Source organism: Denticeps clupeoides, chromosome 20 (genome assembly GCF_900700375.1).
Source record: "Denticeps clupeoides chromosome 20, fDenClu1.1, whole genome shotgun sequence".
NCBI lineage: Eukaryota > Metazoa > Chordata > Actinopteri > Clupeiformes > Denticipitidae > Denticeps > Denticeps clupeoides.
In genome coordinates this window covers 3,728,551-3,747,540 of record NC_041726.1, presented here as the reverse complement: position 1 = coordinate 3,747,540, position 18,990 = coordinate 3,728,551, and the positions used below count along the sequence as shown (strand labels likewise).

The 18,990-nt window shown below is 46.4% G+C and overlaps 1 protein-coding gene across 1 annotated transcript; it reads left to right on the top strand.

Annotated features, from left to right (window-relative positions):
- The first annotated feature begins 273 nt into the window (after positions 1-273).
- On the top strand, positions 274-15,329 carry trpn1 (transient receptor potential cation channel, subfamily N, member 1). Its single transcript, XM_028964053.1, has 29 exons — positions 274-412; positions 487-588; positions 3,342-3,437; positions 4,270-4,383; positions 4,579-4,683; positions 5,267-5,365; positions 5,467-5,568; positions 6,058-6,159; positions 6,243-6,341; positions 6,434-6,634; positions 6,733-6,834; positions 6,934-7,032; positions 7,171-7,299; positions 7,365-7,493; positions 7,656-7,772; positions 7,921-8,019; positions 8,362-8,562; positions 9,249-9,347; positions 9,438-9,644; positions 10,082-10,183; positions 10,288-10,386; positions 10,475-10,630; positions 10,721-10,828; positions 10,907-11,104; positions 11,677-11,883; positions 12,118-12,575; positions 12,774-13,711; positions 13,791-13,937; positions 14,200-15,329. Exons 1-29 carry the CDS (start codon positions 299-301, stop codon positions 14,325-14,327), a joined length of 4,857 nt encoding a protein of 1,618 aa, XP_028819886.1. The 5' UTR covers positions 274-298; the 3' UTR covers positions 14,328-15,329.
- Positions 15,330-18,990: the final 3,661 nt, after the last annotated feature.

The window sequence follows — 18,990 nt, the reverse complement described above, 5'->3', positions numbered from 1 at the left end:
TACTTAACCCCATCACTGCACTGTTAAAACACAGTGGGTTACGCTTATTAAAATTAACAGCAGGATGCTGTTTTGTAAGCAACAGAAATGTTAGCAGCAATAAACACATGCAATTAAAATGCATTCCTTGGCTTTTTTTTTTTTTTTTTAAATAGTGGGGTGGGTTTTTCTTCCCTTTGGGAAAGCCTTTCCCGATTCCAGGGTAACGTGGTGAGGGCGGAGTCGGGATGTTCCCTCCTCCACCTCCTTCCATCGCTCGCCGTTAAACCCACACTGGCGCCGGCCCGCGGGGTGAAGGATGTCAGAAGGCCGGCGGCTCCTGCTGCTCGGCCTCAGGGGGGAATGGATCGCACTGGAGCAGACCATCAAAGCCCTGGAGAAAGGAGACCAGGAGGTCCTCCAGTCGGACGAGGTACGAGGTCGACCGTTAACTGCCACCACTTTTATATGTGATTGTAATTCACAGCGCTGAATTGTTATTGACAGGAGAGCGGACTGAGTTTATTCATGATTGCAGTGAAGGAAAGCCGCTTGGCCATAGTGGAAAGGCTGCTGGAGATGGGAGTGGACCCCAGTGAATGTACCAAGGTAAGAAGCACTGAAGCTGTTGGTGGTCGGATTACTTTGACCTTCACTTTACTCGACTATAAACCCAGCAAGCAGCCTGTGGAACTGAACGTCATGCAATAAGTTGTTGTCATAAGTTGATTCGAGCAAAAAAGTAGGACCTTGACTGAAGCGATCGTGCCACGACGGTCCCATCTTAGGGGCACACTCACCGTGGTGTTGTCTGAAACGGGGGAGAGGCTTTGAAATGAAAAGGTCGTAGCTCAAGAGCGAACTGCGGGAAGTAAATGTGTGTGACAGTGACCTTTCTGACTTGGACCCAGTTTTTTTTTAATGCATTGCTATGGCGTCCCTCCCACCCCATGGTATGTAGGGACACAAAAACAAACCAAGAAAACCGCAAATCTCACATAGTATTGCACTACAATACACTTAATAAGTTTGCAATCAATGACTGTTCTAGCAAAGACCCCCAGATCTTTCTCGTATAACAGATGCATAAAAGGTGGCACAGCCGTGGACGATCCCTACAGCTGAAGTGTAATGCTTGGGAAGTACGTGACACAGAAATGTCCCCTCGGTCATGGAGCCTGAAAAACTGAGATGCATAAATATGTTTTTATTATTATCATTTTTTTTTTATATATGACACGGTCCAAAAGTGACATTGAGCTCATTTTGCCGCGTTCAACAACTGTGGTGGAGTTCTTGTCTTAACATGCAGCAGCCATGACTTGGGGCAGTGGTGGCCTAGCGGTTAAAGAAGCGTCCCCGTAATCAGAAGGTTTACCGCCAGGGTGCCACTGAGGTGCACACTGCTCCCCGGATGCCTGTCATGGCTGCCCACTGCTCACCAAGGGTGATGGTTAAATACAGAGGACACATTTCACTGTGTGCACCATGTGCTGTGCTCCTGTGTATCACAAGTGAAAATCACTTCACTTTAGACATCTCAGAAGAAACAGTCACGGGTTACAGGGATGGTCCCCCTGGAGAGACTCAATGGTGTCCCTGAGCAAGACACTTAACCCTAATGGGGCTTTGAACCCCAATATTGACGTATATTGATGTGTGTCAATATACGTATATTGACGTGTGTTGGCAGAAATGAATCATGCTTCTGAACCTGACGGTTCCTCTGTTAATTCCTCTTTTAATGCATAACTTTATCTTTGGATGTTTTTCCTTTCGTGCCGTATTTCCATGGAATTCAGGAACACGCATTTAGGAAGAAACGTACGGACAGATTTGTTTGCTTTGATTCGTACGTTCTGCAGGATGAAGCAGAACGCCTCAAGGTTTTTGGATGCAGGCCTGTGGTCATTTATTTGTATTAGTACAGTTTGTGCCGTACCTGCTTCCACCGCTGGAATCTGACAAGTAACCACGGATATTTGAGCGCTTGGAGCCCTTGGAGCATAAATAGGATCTCATACATCAATCTCGATAGAGCGTGAGACCTTTTTTTTCCCCCCAAAGAAACACAATATTAATTTGACTTGGGTTTCATGGAGCGCAATATAAAATGGCCCCTGAAATGTCTCTGGTGAACCCACCGAAGTTCTCAGGAGCTTCAGTGGCCTCACTGGAGGCAGATGTTATGTCTGGACAGATTTAGAGGAGCCTTGGCAAGAGAAAAGGTGCCATCACCAAGGTGGCACATAGTGGTGGAAGTGGCCTAGTGCATAACACACTCGCTTATGAACCAGAAGACCCAGGTTCAAACCCCACTTACTACCATTGTGTCCCTGAGCAAGACACTTAACAATGAGTGTCTAACGGGGGGGGACTGTCTCTGTAACTACTGATTGTAAGTCACTCTGGATAAGGGCGTCTGGTAAATGCTGTAAATGTAAATGTCTGGCCATGCCAGTCCTTCCCAGCAAACTGTGGTGAGGCGATCCTCCATACAATGATAAGGTTCAAGGACCATCATCATCCTCTGGAAAGGACAGTAGACGCATTTTAATGTCTGTCCCGGAATATAAGGTGATCCACCACTTTATGAGAACATCTGTCTGTAACCTGTTCTGACTGGCAGCACATCTTAATGCCCGGCTGAGCTTTAATGATGGTATATCTTTATGGTCTGGTCTGGGCTGTGCTAATTCTCGAGCCACTTAAAGCTGACCCAGCAAACCGCCAGTGTTTGTATTACAAATGGCCATAAATGAATTACATGACTTCACCGACACCACGAATGGACACTGGCATTTATGCCAGTAAGGTTGGCCACGCCCAAACATCCATCATTACTGTTTCCAAAAACAGAAGTTTAACATAAAAATTATAATAATACTAGTAATGAGGTTGGATCATACCACGGGGAATCTTTCAGTGCGGTGGACGTCCTGGCACGTCGTAAAAATACACTGATGCCCTTTGTTCAAAAGTAGATCCAGATGGTTTCGATGACGTTGCCTCCGCCAGCAGAAATAAATGAAATAAATAAGTTGGAATTAAACGCATGCATCATCTTCAAGTCTTTTATGCATTTACTTTTAAAGGACTGATCTACGAGATGTGACGGCCAGGCTTCCGCTGGTCCTGCGATAGGAATGTCTGGTGGTCTGGGAAATGGTTTAGACCAGAGAAAGCCATCTGAGACCATTTCAGCTTGATGCTATAGTCTGTGAGCTTCCGGTTTGTCCAGATATAACCAAGTGTCTTTGACTATCCGTTTTTTGTAGCTGTACACTACAGTGCCCTGCAGTTTTTTTCAGCAAGCTAGAAAGCGTGGATTTTGAAATGATTCCGCTCTCTCTGTCTAACAGGACGGCAGGACCTCACTGCACATCGCTGCAGCTCATTCCAAGGATGACATTGTGAGACTCCTGGCGAGAAAAGCAGACCCAAACATTACTGGAGGGGTAGGGCACCATATCAGGTTCTTCCATTCTTTACCGCTTTTACCACTCTCTGTGGCCACAGAGGTAAAAATCAGCTACTGGCTGAATCCTTTTGGTCTGGTCCGTGTTGTGAACTTGCCATTACACAGAGTCTGACGAAGGCCCGGGCATGGGGAAGTCTCCGCCACCTCTGCCTGATGTGGTTTTTATGTTTGAGCGTGCCATTCTTCTTCCTCTCGCATTTAAATGAGGTGCTTTTTAAAGAAAGAAAAACGTCTGGACTGGATTTCACCAGTTCTGAATACTAATGGTATTCAGAGGTGGGAAAGATGGCCGTGGAGAGCACCTCCAGTGCTCTGTTCCTTTATATAAAAGAATATGCTTTTCCCTTGTCACATCAGTATAGGAGGTTGTGCCAACACAATTTCCCCCCAGTATATAAAGAAATCACAGCCAAGCCGATTAAAGCCTACACCTCCAAAAAAAAAAAAAAAAAAAGTACAAAGTTGTTTTTGAATATCATGGAAAGAGATCATTTTTTCACAATATAATAAGAAAATGTAAAAAACTCAATTATTTATTGAATGTATAAATGAAGATATGTTTTAGTCTCCCAGATACATCTAACCACTAGTAATGTTAACCACAACTAAGTAATATATTGTCATATATCCTATTTCATATATTTATATATTGTTTACATATAAAATATATTATTATAGAATATATCAACATATATTACTATGTACAATTCACAATATATATAAACACAAAATATATTGTCACATAGTTTATTGATAAATAAATTTTTGTTGCGTATGGGTAGGTTCTAACTCTTTGTCTCCTAAATTAGTGCAAAGATCAGCTGCCCCTGCATTTCGCCGCCTCCAGACCGTCTGGGTCCGTCGGCGCAGTCCAGGCGCTGCTAAAGCTCTCCAGCAAGGATGCCCGGCTCCTGGCAGACAAGGTGTGTGTCTGAAGAAAGGAGCCAGGAAACCACATGCATGGGTTCCACCAGGGTTCTTCCCGGTGTGTCCCAGACAGTAACAGATACCGTTAAACCTGAGATCCTATTTCTAACATATGCAGTGATCGCTTGTCAGGTGTCGTTTCTACCGTTCTGGTCGTAGCTATCCAACGTTTTGTTGTTGTTCACATTCAGGACGGCTGCATTCCACTCCTCCGTGCTGTTGAAGCGGGGAACGTTGGAATTGTTAAGGAGCTCCTCGGAGCCTTAGCCCAGCCGCAGCTGCGGGCCCAGAAAAAAGTAAGAGCCAACACACCCAATAACGTCTTTTCATATTGTGCGAAAAAAAATTTATCTTTTAATATCTTACAAAACACACACTTATCGGTCCCCTCTGAACAATAAGGTTGTGATTTATGGTGAACGCAATGAGACACGTTGGTCATATTATTGTGCTTGGCAGACCCAAAATAATTTCCACGCAGGTTTATGGGCATTTTCCAAGCATGTCTTTTTGGACTATGTCCTTAGCACACGATGAAAGGAGGCGAGAACTTTTCAAAACTGAGAACTAGTACTATCCCAAAACCATGGTATCACGCATGCGTTACATCTGGGCTGTTTTTCAGACTGACATTCTTTTTTTTATGGTCTGGTCACAACCCTGGAACGAACACTTCCTACGGTTGCGTAATGTCCACTCACAGGATATTAAAATGAGTCAGTGGCTCGTTACATGAAGCTTAATTAACGTCACGTTGCACTCAAAAGCGATTATAGCTTTTGCTGCCATCGCCCAAACCTCAGAGTCTGACAAATGCGACGTGATGATCGAATGGCGGTAAATAGAGGGCAAAAATAAAGGAGCGGTTTGTACCTCCAGGGTAGCCGAGACTCCGCTCTTCATATCTGCTGCAGACGGAGGGATGCCGAAATGGCCAAGGTTCTGTTCGAGTTCGGGGTCGAGGTGGACATGCAGAACGTAAGTCCAGGCGCGTCCTGCCACGGAGCTCCGCCTCGTTACGCTGCACTGTACACTGCACGAGAGCCCGAAGTAGACAGTCAATGTGAGTGTGGTTGCAGGACCAAGGTCAGACGCCTCTCCATATAGCCGCCTCAGAAGGAGACGAGGCCATGCTGAAGTTGCTCTACCAGTGGAAAGCCAGTCCAAACATAGCAGACAAGGTGAGGTGCGGAGAGAAACGTGACCGAGGTCGGCCATTAGCCTTTAGATGTTTTGGCCTGATGGATTTAACAGTCGGGAGTACGGGACGCGGTGTCTCCGGCTGCAGCTAGACGTTGACATGCACAAGATAAAGGCTCGTAATGAAAGATTAGCTCACCAGCCACAAATCGACAGCAGATGTGAAACGCGAGGGAAAATTGATGTGGCACGTTCCGGGCACTTCTCGGACACTTCTCTTCTGAGACGAGGTTTTTATACGGTCGCCGCAAACATTTCACATCAATTTCCTTAATTGCACAGGACATCTGCTGTTAATTTGGGGTCTTCCTTCATTATGGCCTTCGTTGGTCATGTGCAGTCGTCATGCTGTCAAGGACACACGGAAAACTTAACTGGTTTCACTCCGAATTGATTTCGGTTCCTGTAAGCTGGTTCGACGTGGACTTTTTGGCCTGTAACCCTGTTCTCTTTCGTTTTGTACATTCCAGATGGATCGATCGGCCCTGCACGTTGCCTCCGAGCAAGGTCACACCAAAGTAGTGGAGGTGCTGGCGGAAAAGTTTAAGTCCAACGTGCTGGCGAGAACCAAGGTCTCTATCCGTCCGATCCTTTCGCAGTGACTCCGCCTGCCGCTCCGTTCTTTGGGGTCATTTATTCTGTGTGTTTTGTACAGGACGGCAGCACCCTGTTGCACATTGCCTCCGAGTGCGGCCACCCGGAAACCACGTTAGCCTTCCTGAAGAAGGGGGTACCCCTGCACATGCCCAATAAGGTGTTGCATCCCGAAAGGAAAAGTTCTAGATGTTATAAGCTGAAAAGTGTCAGAAGTGAATTTTATGGATCATGTGTCGTGGTCCCATGCAGTCGGGGGCCGTGTGCCTGCACGCCGCAGCCAAACGGGGCCACGCGGCTGTGGTGAAGGCTTTGCTCCTGAAGGGGGCGCACGTGGACGCCACCACCAAGGACAGCCTGACCGCGCTCCACGTCGCCGCGCAGCACTGCAAGCCCCTGGTGGTGCAGATGTTGCTGGGCTTTGGGGCGCGAGTGCAACTCAGCGGGGGAAAGGTTGACCTTCCATTCACGCCTTGTCTAGTCTTTGGGCCAGTAATACAATCACATGTTTAGTTCCAGAATTTTCCAGAACGTGGTAAATGTGTGCTCAGGCTCAGGAGACCCCACTGCACATTGCCGCCAGGGTGAAAGAAGGCGAGAAAGTGGCTGAGATGTTGCTGAAGAGCGGAGCCGACGTAAATGCGGAGCAGGAGGTCAGAGGATACTTAACCCGTTACACGCAGTATACGATGCATTTACTCACTGAAGCTAAAAAAAAACATTCGATTTTGTCCTTTTGGTTTCTCTGCCAGAATGGAGAGACGGCCATGCATGTAGCTGCTCGCCATGGCAACCTGCAGATGTTAAGGGTGTTGATAGAAGAAGGAGGTGACGTGACGTGGAAATCAAAGGTACCAGCGTCGTACCGCACACTCTGAAGAACGTCTGATAAATGCTGTTAATGTAATGTAACGTTAATGTCTGAACTTCATTCTACGCCTTCATGTGCTGACACGCGATGCCCTTCAAACAATGCCGGCAAAATGCAGGCGGGCGAGAACCCTGTGCATGTTGCGGTGAGGCACTGCCACGTCCAGGTGGTGCAGGAGATCCTTACCTACCTGACCGGCGAGAGGAGTCGCGAGGAGGCCCAACTCTGCATCCGCCAGGAGAACCTGGTAAGGACAGTCCAGTTTTCTGAAAGAACATGTCAGAGCATGTCATGTGCCATTTTGTTTTGTAGAGAGGGGAAACCTGCCTGCACTTGGCAGCCGAGCTCACAGGGGACAAGGCCCACGTGGAGGGGGAGGACGTCCTCATCATGAGAATCCTCCTGGAGTATGATGGCAGCGTAACTGCAGCTACCACAGAGGTTGCAGCTACAGAGTCTTCATTTAAATTCATGCAGCTCATTCAAACATTTTCATGCCGGTCATTGGCAGGAAATGGTTTTATATGACATCACAATTGCTGAACACTTCGTGCAGTGCGTTTAATAATGAATGCATTATGTTCTGCTGGCACTGGCCTCTAGTCGAGGGAGACTCCGTTGCACTACTGCGCCAGGGTGGGGAACACTGGCGTCCTGAAGGAGGTCCTCCGCAGTGTTCCTGCCAGCCATCTGCAGACGGCTGTCAACAGGCACGCCAAGGTAGGCGTCGCCAGACGTTGATGGGAACCGTATGCTGTCTGCTGATTAATGCAATGGCTTCTCTTCCCGGCTGTCGCTGGTGTTCCTCTTCGACATTTCCTCACTTCCAGTTTTGATGTGATTTTTTGGGGTTTGTTTAACCCTGTAGAATGGCTGGTCCCCATTGCTGCTGGCTGCAGAGAGGGGTCAAACTGAAGTGGTCAGGATCCTGCTGCAGAACCACGCCCGGGTCGACGTCTTTGATGAGGTCTTTTAATCCTTGCTTCAGTGTCTAGGCACACATTCGTATTTCACCAAATTGCACTTGTAGACAGCTTTCCAATTGAATTGCGTTACATTTACATTTTACGGCATTTACCAGACACCTTATACAGAGTGACTTACAGTCAGTAGTTGCAGTCCCCCCCCCGGAGACACTCAGGGTTCAGTGTCCTGCTCAGGGACACAATGGTAGTTAGTGGGATTTGACCCTGGGTCATCTGGTTCATAGGCGAGTGTGTTACCCGCTAGGCTACTACCACCCTAGCAGGCTGTTGCTGGAGCACAGAGGTGTGCTGTACCATGACTGTTCACATTGTTGGACCTCCAGGACGGAAAGGCAGCGCTTCATTTAGCAGCGGAGCAGGGCCACGAAGACATCGCGGATGTACTGCTCTCCCATAGAGCCTTTGTCAATGCCAAGACCAAGCTGGGCCTCACTCCATTACACCTGGCTGCCCAACACGGCTCGACACACCTGGTCAGGCTTCTGGTGGAAACCCACATGGCCACTACTGACGCACTCTCGCTGGTGAGCGTGCAGTGTTTTTGTCCTGTCCACTGACGCCATAATCGTACATCTGTCGGGTCTAGAAACATCTACCGCCAGCCCTACCAGTTTGATTATTCGGATGTCTGTACATGGGTAATCCCCATTCACATTTAAACGACGCCTGTTCACTTGGACTCAAATATGAAATGTTCACATTTTGGTGGCAAAAGGTCATGGTCACTGTGACCTCATGGTTCCCATCATTAATGTTAATGTTATCGTTATAGATTTGGGCAAAATAATATTTTGAGGGGTGAGGAGCATATGGGTTTAAGTGACATTTGCCAAGTGTGCACAAACAAAAACAGTGAGCAAATTTTTTAACCTTTTAAAATATTCAGAAGTGCATTTTTGACACCAAATGTGTTCGGTGCTCAGCTGTTTGGTTTATTTTTTTCCTGTAATAATTAAATAAACAAAACAGTTTTTTCCAGAAAAAAGCTTTCATTTGATCTGCATATCTCAATTTTGCCCAAAATGGCAAATTAAAATTTTATTTGTCACATACACAGTCATACACGATATGATATGCAGTCAAATGCTTTAATGACACACATATGGTCCTCACAACTCGATATGGGAGTTGTTTGCATTACTCATTGTTTCAATGCATAAAGCATAGTGTAGATGTAAAAATATGTTTCATGTTTTTATCAATCTTTCAGAATAAACAAACTCCTCTCCATCTTGCGGCCATGATGGGAGAGCTGGATGTCTGCAGCAGCCTGATGAACTTAAGAGCTGATGTCACTGCCACTGACATTGTGGGTTTTTTGGCTAATCATGAATAGTAAAAAAGTCATTATATTGCTCTAAAACATCCCAATGTCGACCTGATCATGGTCTTCACCCAGCATGGACGGACCCCACTCCACCTTGCTGCCGAGAATGACCACTCTGAGGTGGTGAAGCTCTTCCTGAAGCACCGGCCGGAGTTGGCCACGCTCGCTAATGTAGAGGGGTCCACGTGCACCCATATCGCTGCTGCTAAGGGCAGTGTGGCCGTCATCAGGGAGCTGCTGAAGTTCAGCCAAGGAGGCTTGACCACAGTGCACAGCAAGGTGAAAATGGACGCACAAGGGCAGGCAATATTGCATTAAGCAAAAGGGTTTCCTCCAGGCTCTGCGGTTTCCTCCGGCCGTTCAAAGGCATCTACACTAAGAGAATTGGTGATGCTAAATTGTCCGTACATTTACAGCATTTATCAGACGCCCTTATCCAGAGCGACTTACAATCAGTAGTTACAGGGGACAGTCCCCCTGGAGCAACTTAGGGTTAAGTGTCCTGCTCAGGGACACAGTGGTAGCAAGTGGTGTTTGAACCCGGGTCTTCTGGTTCATAGGCGAGGGTTTTACCCACTAGGCTACAATGAGTGTGTGAGTGAATGCGACTCGTGTCCTGGGAGGGGTTTTGGAACATGACAGGGTGAGTGAGTAAGAGCGAGCAACGTGTCAAAAATAATTCGTAAATCCAGTGTCCAATCTTCATACCCAACCAGGCAAATGGTTCCTGTCCCCTGCACCTGGCTACAGCCGGAGGTCACATGGAGGTGGTGAAGGTGCTTCTGGAGGCCGGGGCCTCAGCGACTGAGGAGGACGCGGTGAGTTGAAGACATCAACCGTTCCCCATGAATTGTCTGTAGACGTTGATAGAGCTTATCACACAACAATATGTTTTATAATTTCGGCATGTTCTTGTTGTTAGGACGGCATGACTGCTATTCATCTTGCTGCCAGGAGTGGACACACGCACATCCTGGACGTGCTGAGGAGCACTGTGTCTCTAAAAACCACCAGTTCTAAGGTTGCATTCGCACGAAAAGTGCAAAAATCGCTTCAAAATTTGGCCTTAGACGTTACGAATTCGTGTTTTGTGCGTTGGGTGTTCCAAGACAGGGCTGACTGCTCTCCACGTCGCGGCCAGCTTTGGTCAGGTGGACTTTGTGAGGGAGATTTTGGCCAAAGTTCCAGCCACCGTGCGCAGCGACTGTCCCGGTGGCAGAAGTAGGGGTCGGGAGGTCACGCACAGACAGCAGCCTCCGTCGGAAGTATGCGGTGAACGGCGGTGACGTGAAACACTCTGCCTGTTCGGTTGCAGCGGTTGTATGCTTGTGTGTTTTTGTGCGTTTCATTCCCAGTCAGGGTACACTCCCCTGCATTTGGCTGCTTGGTCAGGTCACGAGAGCGTGGTGAGGCTCCTGTTGAACTCTCCCGGGGTCCAGGCGGACGCAGAGACCGACTTGCAGGCAAGCTTTGGCTTTTCAGACACCTAAGCGGCATCCAGTGGATTTATAAGTGTTGGTGATTTGGTTCCTTCGCTTCAGGGCTCGACGCCACTCCACCTAGCTGCCAAGAGTGGCCACACGGCCGTGGTGGGGCTGCTGCTCAGCAGGTCGAGCTCTCTGCTCCATCTCAAGGACAGGCGTGGTTGCACCTGCCTCCATCTGGCCTCTGCCAGCGGCCACATAGCCATGGTTAGGGTGCTGCTGGGACAAGGGGCGGAGATCAACCACACGGACAAGGTGAGGACCTTGCTGACGAGAACACTCTCTGGCTAATCTGCAGCATTTGGCTGAAGCACCAGCCACTAATGCACCCTCATGTGTAATCAGATCATGGAAGGTTTATGGCTCTTCAAGAACTTGTGTGCTTACTACTTTGCAACATTTATGACATTAGAGTGGCACAGAAGATAAAACCACTGCATTGCAGGCTCAAAAAGTTACAATGAATATGAATACAAAATCCTCATGCAACTCGTGCACCACTCAACAACCCACTTTGTTCCTATAGGCCGATAGGGATTATAATTAATAAATGTAAGGCACTCAATTCATACACAAACCTTGAATTTATAACCGTTTTTATTATTGTTGTGCATTACACTAGTTATTTCATTAATATGACTAGTAAGCTGCAAGATTTAAAAAAACGTCCAACATCATTTTGGTAGATATTGGAGGGGATATAAGATATACCCGATTTGTCTATTTTATAACGAAGAGCAGAAGAGTCCCAAATCTGACTGCAGGGTGTTCCCTAAAGGCTTATAATAGCATTGCCGGCACTGTACTTCATTCCTGTTAATTTTCAGAACGGATGGACACCGCTCCACTATGCTGCCAAGGCAGGGTGCTTGCACATGGTGTCCTTCCTGGTCGAGAGTGGAGCGTGTCCGCGGGCGGAGTGCAGCGGAGGCCGGACGCCGGTGCAGTATGCGGCGGAGGAAAACCACCAGGCCACAGTCAGTTTTCTGCTCCGCAGTGACAACAACACACTGCACTTGCTGGAGGACAGAAAGGTTTTTCCTGTTTTCCCTTCCCAGTATTTTATTTCCTGGTATTTTATTCACAGTCCTTTGTTTTACAGAGAGTAAAATATATCTATATATCTCATGCACTGTCTTTATCTGATATCTTCAGATTTTTGGGGGGTAAATAGCTTTTTTAAATAATTCATTGGGCCTGACCACTAGGGGGCAGTACTGCATCGTAGCCAACCCTGAAGGTTGTCACCTTTTTTTGTTGTCACCCAGTTCGTGTTTGATCTGATGGTGTGCGGGCGTCTGAATGGAAATATGGCATTGGATGAGTTCATCCTCCACTCCAAAGCCCCCCTGGACACAGCCGTCCGTCTCTCGCGTGCACTGGGACTGACTGCCCTCCGGGAGAAGGAGCGGGCCGTGGACCTGCAGGTGGCCGCCCGACACTGCGAGGCTCTGGCCTCTGAACTTCTCACCGTGGCCTCTGACGTTGGAGGCCAAGGTGCCGGACCTGTCCTGAGGGCGGTGGACCACCGTAGGGCCAGCATGCTGGACTGCCTGATCGAGGGCAGGCAGAAGGAGGTGGTGGCCCACCCGGCCGTGCAGAAGTACCTGACTGAGGTCTGGTTCGGAAGCCTGCAGTGGGACTCTTGCAGGATTTTGTTGCTCTTCTTTGGGATGCTGCTCTGCCCACCACTGTGGCTGGCGCTGTCTCTTCCACTCAAACACAGGTTCAATATCACTTCATTCTATTGTTCTTGTGCTTATATGTGTGAGGGCCATATTTTGACAATCTTCTCACCTCAAATATCTGGTGGCATGTTTCTTGAACTCTATGGTATGTGCCTGATTGTCTAAATCAGGTCCTGGGTTTTTATTGGATATTTTGTGCAAAGGAAGGTATTAGTAACAGATCTTTCCTCAAACAGGTTCAGTTCCATTCCCATCGTAAAGTTCATGAGTCACTTGGTGTCACATGTCTTCCTCTTGGCCCTCTTCATCCTTACCATCGTCTACCCTCCGGTAAACCCCATCTCCCTGGGACGGCTGCTGCCAGGATGGTCAGAATGGCTACTTCTGGCCTGGCTCCTTGGGATGCTGGTGTCTGAGCTTTCCCATCCAGGAGAACGTGCTGGCTTAGCGTGGATTCGCCTCATGCTTCTCGGATTCTCCATGGCGGCCTTTCTCCTACACCTCTTGGCCGTGGTGCTCCAGTGGTGGCCTCCCAGCCATCTCCACTGCCTGTTTGCCCGCAATGTCCTCCTGGCGGTGGCCATGACGTTGGGATTTGTCCAGCTTCTGGAGTTTCTCACCTTCCACCACCTTTTTGGCCCCTGGGCTGTCATCATCCGAGACCTGATGAGGGATCTGGGGCGCTTTGCAGTCATCTTGGTTCTGTTCCACACTGCTTTCACAATGAGCATCTCTGCTGTCTGTCAGCCTGTCCACCAAGCAGAGTCCGTTGTCACATTCATCGAAAATGCCTCAGAAGCCTCTGAAGATACAGAACAGCCAAGAACTCAAGAGCTCAGTCCACTTGACGTCTCTGTCCTATTGTTCTTCGCCCTCTTCGGCTTGACAGAGCCAGAATCCATGCCTACATTGGAAAGGTCACCCCCAGCTGCGGCAGTGGTGGCCCACTTGGCCTTTGGGATTTACCTGGTGGTGACAGTGATTGTTCTCATCAACCTCCTCATTGCCATGATGAGCGACACCTACCAGCGTATACAGGCCCAATCCGACACAGAGTGGAAGTTCGGCCGGGCCGTCCTCATTCGGGATGTGAGTCAGAGGTCGAGCACACCGTCTCCCTTCAACATCTTCACCGACCTGTTCTTCTATGGCAAGATTTTCTGCAAACACGGAGGTATGTTTCGGTTCAGAGAACATGTTACTGATATCACAAACTGTTTCTGCGGTGCACTCACTATTTGCAATCCACACAGGTAAAATCTGCTCTACGGAAGCCCGGGACCTCATGAGTGAGGAGGACGATGTTGAGGGCCTGCCAGACACTTGCTCACCAGATCTGATGGCCCACTCCTCCCTCACCTGGATAAGGGGGAACAAGAGAGCTCAAATCCTCCCTGAGGGTGAGTTTACTCTCCTCCCATCATGTCCCATTCTCAAGGGTCTCTGTGCTCTGTGGTGGCCTAGTGACAAAATAAGCGGACTCATAAACAAAGGTATGATGGAACCTTGACGGTTGAACCTGAACCATCAAGTTTCCACTGCGGTGCCCTGTCATGGCTGCCCACTGCTCACCAAGGGTGATGGTTAAAAGCAGAGGACGCATTTCGTTATGCTGTGCTGCAGTGTATCGCAATGACCGTAACAATCACTTTCACTCTGCAGGTGGCCACTCTGCTGTCCCCAGGCAGACTGGTCAGGTACGTGTGGAGCGGGTAGTGGATTGGACGGTGGTGGTACAACGCTTGCTTGCGCTGCATGGACAGAGGGAAAGAAGCTCCCCAGAGCAATAAAAAGAGGAAGACTAGGCCTGTAACAACCTAAATAAATCATCAAGCCAGCCGACCTTCCCTATATGTCCGGACGTGTCTTCCAGAAGCCTGTGCAATAGGCTAAATCAAGAACTTTAATACCATGAACCTTAATCTTTTTGTCTCATCCTCCGGTGCAATCAGAAATATAAAACATTCTAAAAGTGCCTTGTTTCTTCCTAAGCTTGTCCATGTGCATAGCAATGCTAATGCTACTCAGCCTTTCACGGTACTAGCTTTATTAGCCTACGTAAAGTGTGTAAGGTTTCAATTTAATATTTTATTATATGATATAATAATGATGTATATCATGGATGTAATCTGGGGGGTTTCACAGTTCATAGTGTCAAGGATTACAGAGTTGAGAGAGCTCAATTTAAAGTGATACTGAAATAATGTCTGTCTGTTGTAAAAAAGTTTTGTAAAAAGTGACACATTTTAGTAATGCTCTATAGGTTTAATACACTTAACTGCTGTGAAACAGTGTAAAATCAGCTTTTGATTCAGTATAACAAAATTGCATTTGGGTACGTTGTTCTGTAAATTGTGCAGAAATCACAATACTTTGGTAAAAAAGTTGTAACATTTAATGTAAAACATTAGGAATATCGCAGTATTACTTAAGATTTAACTTGATTTTAGTTTTTCTTTGTTGTCATTTGGTGCCCACCTGGTGTTATTTTTAATCCTCATAAACAGAAATGCTATTTATGCAGTTGTAGCTTTTGAAATATTGAGCCGGGTTGTCATTACGGCAGTTAAGTCTTGGCATGTCTGATCGATGTAGTGTCTTTTCTTGAAACCGTACTTCATTGCTTATTCTCCATTTGGACTCTATCTCTCTCTCTGTCGCTCCCATCTCTACATTCAGGTGGCGAAACGCTCCTGTAAATATTGTACCTTGTCTGCTCGATTCCCCCGGGACTAAACTAAACAAGGGATTTGCCTGTTGCCATTAATAAAGTCAGATATTGTGAAATCGTGGGACTCTCTCATATCCTTATACACAGAGACAGGATGTCATTTGTCTACCTGTTCGCTTGAAAGAACAAGTGCACCGTGTCTGGCCGGTACGCTTTAAGCTTCTAACAGCCCATCATTCACTGGCTGGCACTTCATTGGACGTGCTGATAATACGACCGCTTTTATAAATGTCTGCACCTCTGCACTGTTTCAATGTCGTCCCTGCTGACCAAAATGACAGATGTTAACGGTCCGCCGTTTTTTTCTTACAAACTGAGACAACAACTGACAGCAACATTAATTTAGCTGTTTCTTACATCTTTACATCCAGCTTGGCTATGTTCCATAATTTCACTCTAATTTGAAATTCGGAGACGTGGTGGATGCCATTAGTCCACGGTTCGGTCCAGCACTGCAGACCACCCCGACTCAGCCTTATTCTACCTGGGTGTTTGTGGAGCATTGAGTTAATGTAGAGGAACATGGCCGCTGACGTTGTTGGCTGCTTCCAAATGTGACGAAAGGAAGGTGGACAGGGTCTGCCTAAGGAACAGTTTTCATTTTCTGGTCATGTTTAAAATTTAAAGTCATAGCAAAATTATTGTCCAAAAACCAAGGTTCAACTGAACTGAAGTCTGTTTATCCCAGCGAGCTTGACTGAAGCACTTAAGCCGAATTTCCTCTGTGTGCCTCCAGCAGCCCGAGCTGATTTGCGCAGAGTTTGAAATTTACATCGTTCTTCCTCGTCATGGGCCCCTGCCAAGACACTAAAATAAAGAACCCTGTCCCGGCTCCACGGATGACTTAGGGTCCGGTTGTTTATGCAGGGATGTGAGCAAGTCACACACATGGCATGTGCTGACAGGGCCGTAGTTCTCCTTTCCATAACAAGTCCGGCATTCTAATGGACGCGCGTGAACCTTACCTCATGTACCTACTCATCCAAAACTCACCCCAGGCACTGCAACAGGTACGTTACCAATCAAATGTTTAGGGTAATTTTGATCAAATTGATCTGAAATATTAACCAGACATTTTTCATGTTGTAAACGACTCTGGTAGCTGGAATTGGTTGTAAATGAATATAATTTCTGATTAAATGAGAGGAATTTTATATGCAACAATTAGTCTTGAGTTTCAATGGAATGTTGTGCTCAAAAATGCAAGTCTGTCACTTTAAAAGTTTCAACAGATTATTAGAAAAGCCTTTCTAATAATCTGCAGTTGAATTGTGATGCCCTGCTCACTTCCATATAGCTCTCACGCACATACCTCTCACTCACATGCCTGTCAGTGTTTGATCTCAGAGAGGCATTACTCTCAAGAGACCATCATCATGAGACTCATAGTTTATGTTTCTGGGCAAGTCCTTTAGTTGATAGCTACTACTTGCCCACTACTTATGGCAGTGGTGGCCTAGCGGGTTAGGAAAGACGCGTAATCAGACAACTGCCAAGGTGCCACTGATGTGCCACTGAGCAAAGCACCGTCCCTGACTACAGTTTCACTGATAAAAGAAGCAGTTAACCTAGAATAGAAAATTCACACCAGTTTAGTATCTAATGCTTCAGCAGATGTGGGTTTGGCCACATCATTGTTTCATGCTTTGTCAAAGTATACATTACAAAGTACTGTCTCAGAGTAAATATGATAACCGTCACGTTCCCCTCTGGGATAGAGAGCAAGAAACGGAGGGGAATACATGGCTGGAAAAAACACAAACAGAACCAAAGTGCATTAATAGTGTGTTTATTTACCAGCACTAAACAACAACCTACAAACCAAACCAACGACCAATGCTAAACAACAACCAACAAACCAAACCAGACCACCATTAAATAACAACCAACAAACCAAACCAACGACCAATGCTAAACAACAACCAACAAACCAAACCAGACCACCATTAAACAACAACCAACAAACCAAACCAACGACCAATGCTAACAACAACCAACAAACCAAACCAGACCACCATTAAACAACAACCAACAAACCAAACCACGACCATATGCTAAACAACAACCAACAAACCAACCAGACCACCATTAACAACAACCAACAAACCAAACCAACGACAAATGCTAAACAACAACCAACAACCAAACCAGAGACCACCATTAAACACAACCAACAAACCAAACCAACGACCAATGCTAAACAACAACCACAAAACCAAACCAGACCACCATTAAACAACAACAGCCACAAACCAAACCACGACCAATGCAACACAACAACAACAACCAAACAACAACCAATTAAACCAACCAACAAAACAACAACCAACAAACCAAACCAACGACCAATGCTAAACAACAACCAACAAACCAAACCAGACCACCATTAAACAACAACCAACAAACCAAACCAACGACAAATGCTAAACAACAACCAACAAACCAAACCAGACCAACACTAAACAACAACCAACAAACCAAACCAATGACCAATGCTAAACAACAACCAACAAACCAAACCAAAGACCAACGTTAAATAACAACCAACAAACCAAACCAAAGACTAACACTAAACATAAACCAACAAATCAAACCAAAGACCAACGTTAAATAACAACCAACAAACCAAACCAAAGACTAACACTAAACATAAACCAACAAATCAAACCAAAGACCACTGTTAAATAACAACCAACAAACCAAACCAGACCAACACTAAACAACAACCAACAAACCAAACCAAACTAAAGATCACCATTAAACAACAACCAACAATCCAAACAAAAGACCAACGCTAAACAACAACTAACAAACCAATCCAAAGACTAACACTAAACATAAACCAACAAAACAAACCAAAAACCACTGTTAAATAACAACCAACAAACCAAACCAGACCACCATTAAACAACAACCAACAAACCAAACCAAAGACCAACGCTAAACAACAACCAACAAACTAAACCAAATTAAAGACCAGTGGAAAACAACCAACAACCAAGGAACACTACACACAAGAAATAGGCAACACAGAACAGAACCTCGAACTCTCTCAAAAACTCTCCTCATCCACAACAACACAATAATCTCCTCTTTCCTCCCTGAGCAATAGGCCGCTATCTGTGGACGTCACATGGCAGTGTGGGCAGAGTCACCAATCAACACGTCCGTCTCATCAATTATCTAAAAGAGAAAAAAATCAGAACACATCAGATTAGTGTGATATCTATTATTAAAATATATTGTACTGAAAAATAATAATTTTCTTTTCAATTTCAACATGGTTGAATTGGTCCTGAAAGTGAAAGGAAGCCCGACAAGCACAACAATGTGAAGCACAACAAGCACAGCACTCAGTGGAAATGGACACGAAAATTTGCATTTAACCATCACCCTTGGTGAGCAGTGGGCAGCCATGACAGGCGCCCGGGGAGCAGTGTGTGGGGACGGTGCTTTGCTCAATGGCACCTCAGTGAGACTTGGCAGATCGGAATTCGCTTCCGTACCCCACTGTGCTCATCAGGTTATTGTTTTTTCTGTCTGACTGTACCAGACCCCTAAAGGTTAGCGATACTCCACGACCTCAGGCTATATTACAAAATAAGTGTTGAATTGCTGTGAAATATGTGAAAGCTGACCTTGCTTCACCCGTAATAAAAAAAACCCCGCTTTGTCCTTTTTGAGTGCGTGTGTGTGTGAAAATGCTGAGCCTGGTCCATGGG